A 12,782-nucleotide genomic window follows, 5' to 3' on the forward strand; every position below is an offset into this window, starting at 1 on the left:
ATTTGTATACTGACTGAAGTATACGTATTGTTGTTTGTATTTCATTTATTTTGTACAGACATTGCTCAAAAGTCGATTTATTTGATTATCTTCACATGTAAAAATTGCTGGGCGCAGGAATGTATGTTAAGCATTCCATAATATAGGCAACCTAATATGCATTTTTGATTCACATTATTGACAATTATTTATAGCCGTTGCTTTTACTGCAGTAAGTGCAAGCTGTTGAGCCCCTTCCCGTATTGTAGGTTGACACTTTTCTACTATTTCTGTAATGTTGCCATGGTATGTCTCACTCGTGACCAAGGCTTGTGAGAAGCCAAAATAAGTTGGGTTGTTGGCCATTGCTTCACTGGCTTAAAACTACGAAACTGTTCATTGCCGGACTGTTCACTGGTGGTGGCCAGTAGGTAGTTATAGTTGAGACCTAGTTTCATTAGGAAGAGTGTTTTTTATTTTGCTAATATCTTCGGCGCCATTTGACGGAGCTTCACATAATTTTTCAAAACTAATAGGACACTTAATTCAGCTGCTTTCTTGAAAGTTGCGGGTTGATCTGTGAAACGGGGACTGAGAAAACAGGGGGTCCCAAAACACATTTTCCCCATGTTAATTCTCATAGGAAAACTGAACCGCGATAACGCAAAAACTGCTGAAGGGAATTACACCAAATTAGGCAGAAAGCTAGCGCTTGGTCCAGAAAGGTGCCATTTTGTGATTTGTTATAAATCTGTTCAGTAGTTTTAGGGATATTAACCAAAATTCAAATTTGTATATCTAGGGATGCAGGTCCTCTGCAGATCAGACAGTCTCCATTCTGAAATCTGATTCGCTGCCAACACTTCAACCAGGAACTGTTGGCAGCCATTTTGGGACTCTGCTTCATCAAAGTCCCACAAAAAACATTAAAATTAATGAAAGGGGGCATAGTAAGGAATACTCTGACCCCCTAGGTGCGGTAGCGACGTCCCACTCGGACACCACTGAGGGTTACATTTTTTTTTTTTCAATTTTGCCATGAAATCGCATGTGGATCAGTGAATTTGAGGCAAAATGGAAAGAAAAAAAAAGCATAGTCTCCAGCGCTTGTTTATACTAAAGCCCCCGGGTGGGCTGGGTCCTGGCGGCATGCACAATTTAGTAAATATGTTGGAGGGGGACACTCATGGCCCCCTTCCAAGGGCATCTTTATGCCTGGGGACCACCACCTTCCTGGGGATACATATACATGTGGGGGGCCACAGGAACCCACCCGGTCCCACCAACTCCCTGGGGATTCAATATTTTCTTTTTTTAAAGGAAGGGGACGCACAAACACCCCTCTTAGGACTTTTTAAAGTCCCGGGGACCACCACCTCCTAAAGTTAACAATATGAGAGGGTCTGCATGGACCCCAGGCCCCGGGGACCATCACCTTCCCGCGACCAAATGAAAAATTAAAACATGAAAATATATGGGGCCCAAGGACCACCAGCTCCCTGGGGTTGGTTCAATACAGAAGAAAGGAAGAGGGCCAGGCAGTCCCCCTCATGGAGCCATATATGGCCATGGGGACCTTCAGGGCCAGCTCCTGCTATGTCCCGGGGTGCCCACCCCAGGGAAATGGCTGTTTGATTTTGCTTGGAGGGAGCTTTGACAGCTCCTGCCAAGCAAAAGCAAACACTCCGCTTCCAGCAAGTGGGAGCTGTCAAACCGCTCCCACTTGCTGGAAGTGGCTGTGACCGCGGGCCTCGAGACACCTACAGTGGTCCACATCTAGCACACTGGGTGGGTTCCTGGGCCCCCAGGAGATATGGCCTGATCCCAGGAAAAGGGGTATCTGTGGCTGATATCGGACCCCCTTCCCACTGAATTATGGCCGGACCCCGGGGGATGGGTCCTCGGGCTGTTCTGGCTCTGATGCTCATTTCACAAAAATTAAACCTCAACAAAAAGCACTTTTACATATAAACAAAACAGGTGCTCCCATTGAAGCTCCACTTAAAAGGACTTGTAAAGGACATATGATCCTAATTCCTGGGCGTGGCGAAGGCAAAGCAAGTGTGTTTTCCCTGCAATTCCATATTGAAAAACAATATGAAATCCTTTGTGGAGATGGCTCTATCTTTGCTCTATTGCAATTTGTATACGAGTCGACTCTTTTTTGTCCGCTCCAGGTGACAGCAGAGTCCAGGGTACTCCCTTTAAATTGGTAGGAGTACGTAAATATGGACATCACTTGGATGCTTTCCCATTTGGCCCCGTCCACCTTAGTAGTATCCAACCGTCTTCCTGCTTTTTGCCAGGATGATAGACATCTTAACAAGCGCACCCAGACACATTTCCCGCCAATTTTAGTGAGGAGTTCTTGATGCCGAGGAATATGAGGACATGTCCACCAAGCAAAGAAGCAGCTACTTCATATAGTTAAGCGAAAGAACCCTTGTTTGGTGGAGATTTACCTCTTTGTAGCCTCGTTATCTTCTGCATAGGAGGATTCATGCTATCACATATTTTTGGATAAAGATGCTGCAAGAACAATCACATTTCCAAAACGCACTCAAGGTCACTGGTGACATTTTCTCATGCTCCATTACACAGCTGTAATGTAGAATACGTTCTGAACATTTATCCAAGGAGCTCGCACTTAGTAATTAACCAAAAGAAAAAACTTTACTTGGGGAAGATATTTTGTGCAACACTGTGGACTCTTGTTGGATGAACAGGCAGGTGTGGTTCCTTTGTGGCCGAGTAACTCACACAGACACTTAGACACTCACTCAGGCACTCACACACCCACTGATAGAGCCACTGAGACATTCACAGACACACTCAAGACACTCACAGACCCATTCAGACACTCATGCACCCACTCAAAGACCTACTCAGACACAGACTCCCACTAAGACACTGATGCACCCACTCACAAACCCATCCATCCACTCAGACCCACTCACAGACTAAAATAGCCACGCAGACCCACTCATGCACACACTAAAAGACGGACACACACCCATGGAGGCACTTGCAAATCCACTCAGACTCTCACATCTACTCACAGACCCACTGAGACACTCACTCACACCCTCATGCACTCACTCACAGGCCCACTCAGGCGCCTACTCACACACCCAGTGAGACACTTAAGCAGCCACTCCCAGACCCATGCAGACACTCACATACTCAATCACACACTCATTGAGACAGTCATGAACTCATTCATACGCCCACTGAGACACTCATGAACTTACTCACACGCTCACTTCAAAGTTTACAGCTCACAGTTAGGAAATAAAAATGTGCTGGAAAAGAAACAAAGATCACAGGGACGTTATAGTTAGGCTTATTTAAATTGTACAAAACCATAGAAATTCAGCAGGTATATTTACTTGAGCTAACTTTAACTTATGCCCCTGCAATGCACAGCTTATGACCTCATATATTACAGCACTCATGACATGGTCAGTGACATCACTGATATCTCAAATGACATCACTGATTACAGATATGATGCGGTCTGACCGAGTGTCTAGAACATTGGTTTCTCTGCTCAAAGTTGGGGTAAGGTGATAGATTGTATAGGCACTCAGCTATACTCCGGGCTTCTCTCTCAGCATGCCTTTCCACACTACATTCTTTCAGGATGCCCGACGCACAGAACAGTTGTGTGCCTCTCGAATGCTAAAGGCACTTTGTTGATTGATATCGCTACACGGCGGCCTGGCCGTGGAGAGAGCATCCATCGTGTGCTGTAAAAGGATGGCTCTCAGCATAACGAGCCTTGCTCCCAAACAAGTTGGGATGATTTCAAGCACAGGACTCTTCGTGAATTACAGCGTGCCTAACTGCCAACACAGCCTACTGAAGGTAACTGAAGATTAAGCAATATTAAAGTAAAGACTCTCGACCCTACTATAAGGAGATATTTAAATGTGCACCAAATGAAAGGACCACAAGTCCCAGCTAACCTGTGATTGACGTTGCACTGAGCACACGCCTTCTGAGGGGCTTGATGAAATAAAAGGCCAGTAAAGAAAGTGGTGCAATTACGAGTGTTTTTCCTGCAGCCCATGTGGAAGGGGTGGTTCCCTGAAACGCGTCGGGCATCCTGAAAGAATGTAGTGTGGAAAGGCATGCTGAGAGAGAAGCCCGGAGGGCAGAGAACCGTTGTGTGCCTCTCGAATGCTAAAGGCACTTTGTTGATATATATATATATATATATATATATATTTCCCCTACTGGCAGTCACCATTAGTTAGTTATAATTAGGACCTAGTTTCCATAGGAAAAGTGTTTTGGGATTTGACAATATCTTTGGCCTCGTCTTCGCGAAATTTTCTAAACTAATGGGGCGGTCAGGTCAGCTGCTGTGTTGAAAGTTTCGGGGTGATTCATCAAGTGGGAGTCGGGAAAAAAGGTGGGTCTCAAAATGCGTTTTCTCCAAGTTAATTTCCATAGGAAACTTTAGAAATGGCTACAGCCCGAACTGCTGAACGGAGTTACACCAAATTTGGCAAAAAGGTAGCTCTTGGTTAAGAAAGCATTCTTTTTGTTAAATTGTGTAAATCTGTTCAGTAGTTCCTGACAAATTGAAAAATTTCTCAGATATACAACTATGCCGCGGAGGATCCACAAATCCTCCCGATCTTGAGCCTGCAATCTGATTGGCTGCCAACACTTCAACCAGGAAGTGTTGGCAGCCATCTTGTGACTCGGTTGAACAGAGTCACAAGAAAAAAGGTTACAAAACGATGAAAAACAAGAAATGGGGCCAGGGTAGAAATACCCAGACCCCCTAGGCCTGCTCAAGGGGTCCCACAGGGACACCCAGGGCCATTTAAACAAATTGGTGGGATTTCCGGTAGATCCGCGAATCCGGCTGAAAATGTTTTTTAAAACGAAGCGTGGGTTTCATGTTATGAGTGATGTAATAGGTGACGTCATCAGCAGTGCATTGTGGGGGCGAGAGTTACAGTTAGCTATGCTAATTAGAACGGCTGAATTTCACAGGTTTTGTACAAGTGAAATATCAGCCTAACTAGAACGTTTCTGTAACGTGGTTTTTCCATGAATTTCTAAGGTTTTTTAAAATACTAATTCCTAACTATAACGTCCCTAAAACGTGTTTTTTCCAGTGAATATATATATATATATATATATATATATATATATATATATATATATATATATATTCACTGAAAAAACCATAGGTTTCAGGCCTTATATAGTTAGGAATTAGCATTTAAAAAAACCTTTGAAATTCACAGAAAAAACCATAGGTTTCAGGAGTTATATAGTTAGGAATTAGTTTTTAAAAAACCTTTGAAATTCACTCAAAAAACTATACGTTTTAGTGGTGTTATAGTTAGCTGGACATTTTACTCATACAAAACCAATGAAATTGCTCCTATATAGTTAGTTGTACTAACTATATTTCGCGCACCCGCAATCCACTGCTGATGATGTCACATATTAGATCATTCATGACATGGTCAGTGACATCACTGATGACATCTCAAATGACATCACTGATGACATCATCCAGTGAATGTGGTTTGCTTCGTTATTTAAATATGCATTATATATATAGCAATTTACATTGAAGAATGAGTGGATATATATAAATAAATATTTGGATTGAGTATTTAGTAGCAGTGTAATTGACTGTTTACTTGACCAATTTATAATGTCTCACTAAATATAGTGGATAGTGACTAAACTGTGTGAATATCTGTATCACTTTGTCAGTTGTTGTGTAAACTGATTCTACAGTTGGTTACTAGCTATGTGAAAGTCTATATTAGTTATTGATTAGTTAACTGAGTATTTGTATGGGAGTGTGAAAGTGTGTGTGGTTCGGTGGGGGTGTGTGACTGTCCAAAGATGTGTGAATAGTTGATTCAGTAGATATATGAAGTTAAAACTACATGTTCTAACAGTTTGGGTGAGGGAATCTCTTTATGGGTGTGGTGATGAGCAAATATATTTCTCAAAGGTACAGGTCCAACAAACTAGAAAAATAAAAGGCAGTGTATGTGTCAGTTGTTGTATATAAATAAGTATACATAAGACACAATGATTGTGTGAGTGACTGTATAGATAACTGTATACTTGTAATAATGATTTTATAATTCACTAAGTATGACTTACTATCTAAATGAATAGAAGAAGTGGTGTTTGTATAAGTGTTTTGCTAAGTAAATATGTAAGTATGACCATTGTTTGCATAAGTGAGTAGGATGACTTCATATGTGAATAGGATGCCTGCTGTTGTTTAATGTTGATATAGATGTATAAGTATTTTTGATAGTGTTCTATTGTTCATTGACAGCATGTATGAGTGAATCCATAGGTAAGTGATTAGATGTGTGTATACATCTATGAATCACTGAGTGGATGTTTAGATACTTGTATTGCTGTGACAATGGATTTAAATATGATACTCTGTATTTTACAAACAGTGATGAAAAATTGTAATAGTGTATGAAAAGGTGTATGTGATTGTCACGTGGATGATGTCATCAGTGATGTCATCAGTGATGTCATTTGAGATGTCATCAGTGATGTCACTGACCATGTCATGAATGATCTAATATATAACATCATCAGCAGTGGATTGCGGGTGCGCGAAATATAGTTAGTACAACTAACTATATAGGAGCAATTTCATTGGTTTTGTATGAGTAAAATGTCCAGCTAACTATAACACCACTAAAACTTATAGTTTTTTGAGTGAATTTCAAAGGTTTTTTAAAAACTAATTCCTAACTATATAACTCCTGAAACCTATGGTTTTTTCAGTAAATTTCAAAGTTTTTTTTAAATGCTAATTCCTAACTATATAAGGCCTGAAACCTATGGTTTTTTCAGTGAATTTCAAAGGTTTTTTAAATGCTGATTCCTAACTATATAAGGTCTGAAACCTATGGTTTTTTCAGTGAATTTCAAAGGTTTTTTAAATGCTAATTCCTAACTATATAAGGCCTGAAACCTATGGTTTTTTCAGTGAATTTCAAAGGTTTTTTAAATGCTAATTCCTAACTATATAAGGCCTGAAACCTATGGTTTTTTCAGTGTTTTAAAAAAAAATTGATTGGTTAACTGGCTTATTAAGTGTAACTAAGTGAATACATATGTTAGCGAGTAATGTTTAAATATTTAAATATATGCATGAGTGATGTAATATGTGACGTCATCAGCAGTGCATTGCAGACGTGCAAGTTATAGTGAGTCCAACTAACTATAACGTGGGAATTTCAATGGTTTTATGCGAGTAAAATTTCCAGCTAACTATAACTGGTGTGAAACCTATGGTTTTTTCAGTGAATTTCAAAGGTTTTTTAAATGCTAATTCCTAACTATAACTGGTGTGTAACCTATGGTTTTTTCAGTGAATATATATATATCAAATTTCTATGGCAAAATGAAACCCCTCATTTTGTTCCTTTTCAAATTAAATGTATTAAGTGTTACCACTTTATTCCAATCAAGATGACTTCAGGTGTGCCATACTTTTGTCATAAGTAAGACTGTTAGCGTTCTAGTTGTTCTTTAGAACACTCTGGGACATTCTGTCATTGGGCTATAGTTGGGCTACATCTGGCTGATATTTGGGCTACATTTGGGCTCTTTTGTCTCTGGTGGCCATCTTGGGAGACTGCATATCAGAATTTTTTGAATGAAATATAAGAGGATTTGAGAAGTCACTCAAAATGTGCCCTAATTTTTCTTTCTTCAGCACTAATCATAATTTCTATGGCAAAATGAACCCCCTCATTTTGTTCCTTTGCAAATTAAATGTTTTAAGTGTTAACACTTTATTCCAATCAAGATGACTTCAGGTGTGCCATACTTTTGTCATAAGTAAGACTGTTAGCGCTCTAGTTGTTCTTTAGAACACTCTGGGAAATTCTGTCATTGGGCTATAGTTGGGCTACATCTGGCTGATATTTGGGCTACATTTGTTTTTTTTGTCTCTGGTGGCCATCTTTGGGCTACATTGGGCTACATTTGGGCTCTAACATATATATAGCCCAATGTAGCCCAATATATATTTTTTCAAAGTTAATTTTCGTAAAAACCACTGGAGCACATATCTTGAGACATAGCAAAGGCACATCGGGCTACCAGTCCCTACAATTTTGCCAAGTTTGGTGGAAAACCATTCAGCCGTTCGGGCTAAAAGTGAGTCCAACCGCCCTATGGAAATTAGCATGGGGAAAACACGTTTGGGACCCCCCTTTTATCTCGGCCCCCGCTTGACGAATCCCCCCCAAACTTTCAGGGAAGGAGCGGAGCGCCGCGAGGCAAAGTTAAGGAACATTTTAGGAAGATTCCTCAACCGGCGCCAAAGTTATTCCCAATAGAATGTTGCGATTTCCCTATGGAAAACAATCCTAACTATATATACCTACTGGCTATCGCCAGTAGGTAATAAATATAGATATATAGATATATAGATATATATATAGATAGATAGATAGACACACACACACAGATATGTATACACACACACATATATATATCGAGGGAGAGATAGACCAGCTCTTCTGAAGTTTAAATACAATCCATCTTATGTAGTGGACTGAAAATTATTGATCCTCAGAGGTAGGTATAAACCCAGTAAAAATGTGGGTAAAATCCATTGCTACATTTTCAAAACATGAAACTGTAAACATTTGTCAAGCAGGTTTGTACTTTATCTTAATAAGCGCAGTATATTGTAAAGCAGAGAAAATAGAAATAGACAAGTACCAAAAGCTTCTGTCACTACCCACTCTACCAAATGTGGTAACCGTGTGCTTTTATTCTGTCATCCTTTTCACATAATTTAATAAGAAAGAGGTAGCAACAAACAATGAAGCCAGGTAATACTTAAGAGAGAAGTCATAATTTTACTAACAGCTCGAAATATTTAATCAACTGTGAATAAATAAAAGCAATCCATTAAAGGGTAAGAATGAAGCAGCTGATGGGGTTAGTTGCTGGTTTTATTTGACTCTAAATTAAAAAGTTATTTGTGTTGTTTAATCGTCAAACCATACTACAAATTGAAAATAAGAATGGAGACAAATCGATAAAAAGAAATGTGATATACAGGCCAAATGTGGTTACCTTACTCTGGCTGCATTATAAGGGGGGTGCCTCCTTTCTTGTACTTGTTGCCAAGATTTGGAATCAGCTTCAGTTTTCCACTAAGAGCCCTCACGGGTGAACCGTAGTTCATGAAAAGCCTTGAAAATCCACCTGTTTAATCATCAGCCCCAGGGCCGGTCCTAGGATTTTTGGAACCTTGTGCCGAAAGGGAAGGTGCGAGGCCCACAGTGTCTCTCAATGGACAGCCGGTCTAATTGCAGGACAAACCTGCAAAATGTGTTTCCTTGCAACTGGGACACCATCCCTAAGAGGCCCAGGGAGAGCCCCCTTCCCTCCCTCTCATGGGCCCAATTGCAAAGAGACGCCTTTCTTTCAATTGAATCAGCAGGAGTACAAGAGGGCTGGTGGTGCATTAAACTGGTGCGGGCCCCATACTAGTGAGCTGGGTGCGAGGCACTAGGCAGCTGCCCACACTGCCCATGCCTAGCGCCGGCCCTGATCAGACTTGTTCTCAGTCTGTAGCGGTAAAATACTGGGTTCACTTTGAAGGGAAAATGGTTTGCCTGGTGAATGGCGGGCTAACATCAGAACTGCTTACGTAGAGGCTTATAGTTGGAGAAACAGGGTGGTTTGACAGAGACATGGAACTTAGGCTAACTTAATATTGTACTGCTTGATGATGTTATATGCATAATAATGTATAATATGGTAATTGTAAATGTTTTGTTGTTATTTATAGTGATCTCTGAAGAAGGGCTCTGGCAGCCTTAAATGCATTGGGTTTTTAATAAACACTACCTTGGACAAATTATGCATTAGTTCACGTTCTTGTAAGAGGTCCGGATGGGCACAACTCGATGACATTCCACATGTGGAGTAAACAGAAGTTGAGGTTTAAAAAAAGTGGAATTACAAGTACAGAATACATGGAAAATATGGGCGTAAAATGGATGAATACGTAAGCAGAGCGCTACATTGGAGCAACTAAGCTGTGCGACTGAAGTATGGGGGGCGAAAAAACGCCCCACATCATGTTGTTGCAGCAGCCCACACTGCCCATGCCTAGCGCCGGCCTTGATCAGTCTTGCTCTCCGTCTGTAGCGCCCTGACTCTCATTGAGAAGCTGTGCGCTATACAAAATTAATCATTCATTTATAAGTAGTGACTAATGGACTCTGGCACTTCTCTAGAATTCAACCATTTCTCTAGCACCGCAGTCATATGGCATGCCAATGCTGTGCCACTTGACAGCATTATACTGTGAAAAACAACATGCACGCCTATCACATGAGTGTGAAGCAAACTTTAGGTTACATTCGACCACGCATCTTCCACAGAAGAACGGACACTCTCAGATAAGAAGTTTGCAAAATCAGCTGAAAGTGGTTGTTTGATGAAACAACAAACAGCCACTGATTTCCGGAGACTGGATAAACGCTGGGAAATAAAAAAAAAAAATCGTTCAGTTGGAGTTCATTTGCCCAGAGCCTAGCTTCAGAGGACTGTGATGACGATGAAAGAGAGGTAAAGAGCTTTTCCTCATCTCACCACGTTCTCAGGTTATATAAGGGCAAATGCTACCACAATAAGCAAGCGGGTTTTATCACAGGCAAAGACTTTCTATCAGTCGGACAGGGATCTCTCTGAAGAATACTACATCTAACACTGAGCTGAAATGAAGCAGCTATCTTCACGACACTGTTACTACCACAGCAAAACAGGGCAGAAAATAAATACGACTGTAAAGCGCGCAAGCCAACTAGGGCTGCTCCGTCTGCGCCAACTTCTGCACATCATTTTGGGATCGTTAACAGGGAGCGCAGGGGCTCAGCAGTTATAGCCGCAAATGCAAATGTTGTATCACTAAAGTTTTAACTCCCAAAATATTTGTACAGAACTGGGTCATGTAAGAGAGCCCTTGCATTAGCACTTACCACCAATTACAAGTGAATGCGCAAAACTGCTAATAGTTCGGTTCACGCAGTTAAACTGAACTATTGCTATTAAAAAGCTCATATTTATTTTATGCCCTTGCTTGGGGAAAGGTGCTATATTGTGCTCGCTTTCACGTCTCACCATAACCATGGTAACGTGAAAGCCTTTCATATAGAGCGAACGGAAAAAAAAGGCAAGGAGGATACATTCGGAGCAGGGCCCATATGTGATGCTGTTACCATGGAAACACTTACCCTCACACTAGCAGACAAAGTAAGACACTGGCAGACAAAGAGGCAAGAGAAAAAGGAACAAAAATGTAAACGACTGAAGAAAATGCTTAAACAAAGTACAACCCAAACAACAGTTCAGTAACCAACAAATGAGACACAATGCGTAACTAACCTTCGCGAGGCTGGCGGTGAAGAGCACGCATTCAAAGAGGTCCCCCATCTTCTGGAGAAACTCGTCCACGTGCGGCCGCTTCAGAACATAGACCTGCAACAAAGTGCATGGGTTAATCCTTTAAAAATGTCACTCAAACAGAACCGGATGGATCCCAAGAAGAGAAGATTATTGATTTATTTTATGTTATATAATGCGCTAGCTAGACCCGAAGATATCAGAGTGCTTTACATGTTATGTGCATTATTTTACTCACATTGCATGTATCAATAACTGAGTGAATAGGGACACAGAGATTGACAATATCAGAAATATTTTGAATGTGCCCCAATATGTATTAACTTCATATCCATAACAAATAACCTCTTTTTCATATTTTACACCCATAGATTTCTGATGTGCCGGAGCAAGCTGACCACATTTCTTACGCTTCCAACTATCATAAATGTATACTTGTACTTTGCCGGTCATTCACAATGCTTTGTGTAGAGATTTTGATCTGCCTTTTAGAGTACAGCAACCTTGGGGACAGCAGGAAATGGAGACACAGAGCAGCGGTGACTGTAGAATGGACTGTGAGAGCAGAAGCAGAAGGTGATCCCCTCTCCACCGCCGTGCTGAGTGGTCGCTCCCTAGTCTCCCTGGCGAGACCCGGTATCGTTGTACTGAATACCACAGCCTTAAGCCTGTGCTGCCTTGCTCGCTGCTCCGCATTTCATTAATTGCATTTCTGATTTCTAGCATAGTGCTGCCCTGCTCGCTGTTCCGCATTTAATAGATTGCATTTCTGATTTCTAGCATAGTGCTGCCCTGCTCGCTGTTCCGCACTTAATTGATTGTTCTATTTGTTTACTTGCATAGTGCTGCCCTGCTCGCTGCTCCGCTTTTACTTTATTTGCGATTGGCCAATATCTCTTGAACCTGTGTTCCCCTGATCCGCTCTACCTGCGCAGAGCCTTCCACATTTGGCGCGACTGCCCCCAGCGCTGTTCTCCACCCTCCCCTCCGCTGCCATTTTGGGTGTTGTTGTTTGTGCTCGCTCAAGCCCGCCCCGCCTCCCAGCTGAACCGCCCTCGCCCCTCCCCCTCCTCTCTCCATATATGACAGTAGTTCCCGCGCGCAGCGGCCGCGCCCAATCCGCGCCGAAGGTGCGCCAAAGGTAAGCCCGTCTACGCCCGTCCGCGCCTGGACCGCGCCCAGCGCCAGTCCCCCTGCCCCTCGCGCTGCCCAGCCCTCCCGCATCACCTACGATGCCGCCACCCTCCTAGCCCTTAACCCCGGTCGCGCCCCCAACTGCGTCCAAGCTGCTCCTGGACACACCCATGGACCTTTCTCTTGCTACTCCTGCAAATTCATCGGCACCGACA

The 12,782-nt window shown here is 42.0% G+C and overlaps 1 protein-coding gene across 4 annotated transcripts in view; it reads right to left on the minus strand.

The window, feature by feature from the left end:
* The window catches only part of CTDSPL (CTD small phosphatase like), a 437,200-nt gene that overhangs the window by 51,916 nt on the left and 372,502 nt on the right, over window positions 1-12,782 (minus strand). For all 4 annotated transcript variants that reach the window (XM_078665276.1, XM_078665278.1, XM_078665277.1 and 1 more), the window contains one exon: window positions 11,416-11,508. In XM_078665276.1, coding sequence (XP_078521402.1) covers window positions 11,416-11,508 — 93 coding nt within the window. The remainder of the gene's footprint in view (window positions 1-11,415; window positions 11,509-12,782) is intronic.

Source organism: Lissotriton helveticus, chromosome 10 (genome assembly GCF_964261635.1).
Source record: "Lissotriton helveticus chromosome 10, aLisHel1.1, whole genome shotgun sequence".
Taxonomy (NCBI): Eukaryota; Metazoa; Chordata; class Amphibia; order Caudata; family Salamandridae; genus Lissotriton; species Lissotriton helveticus.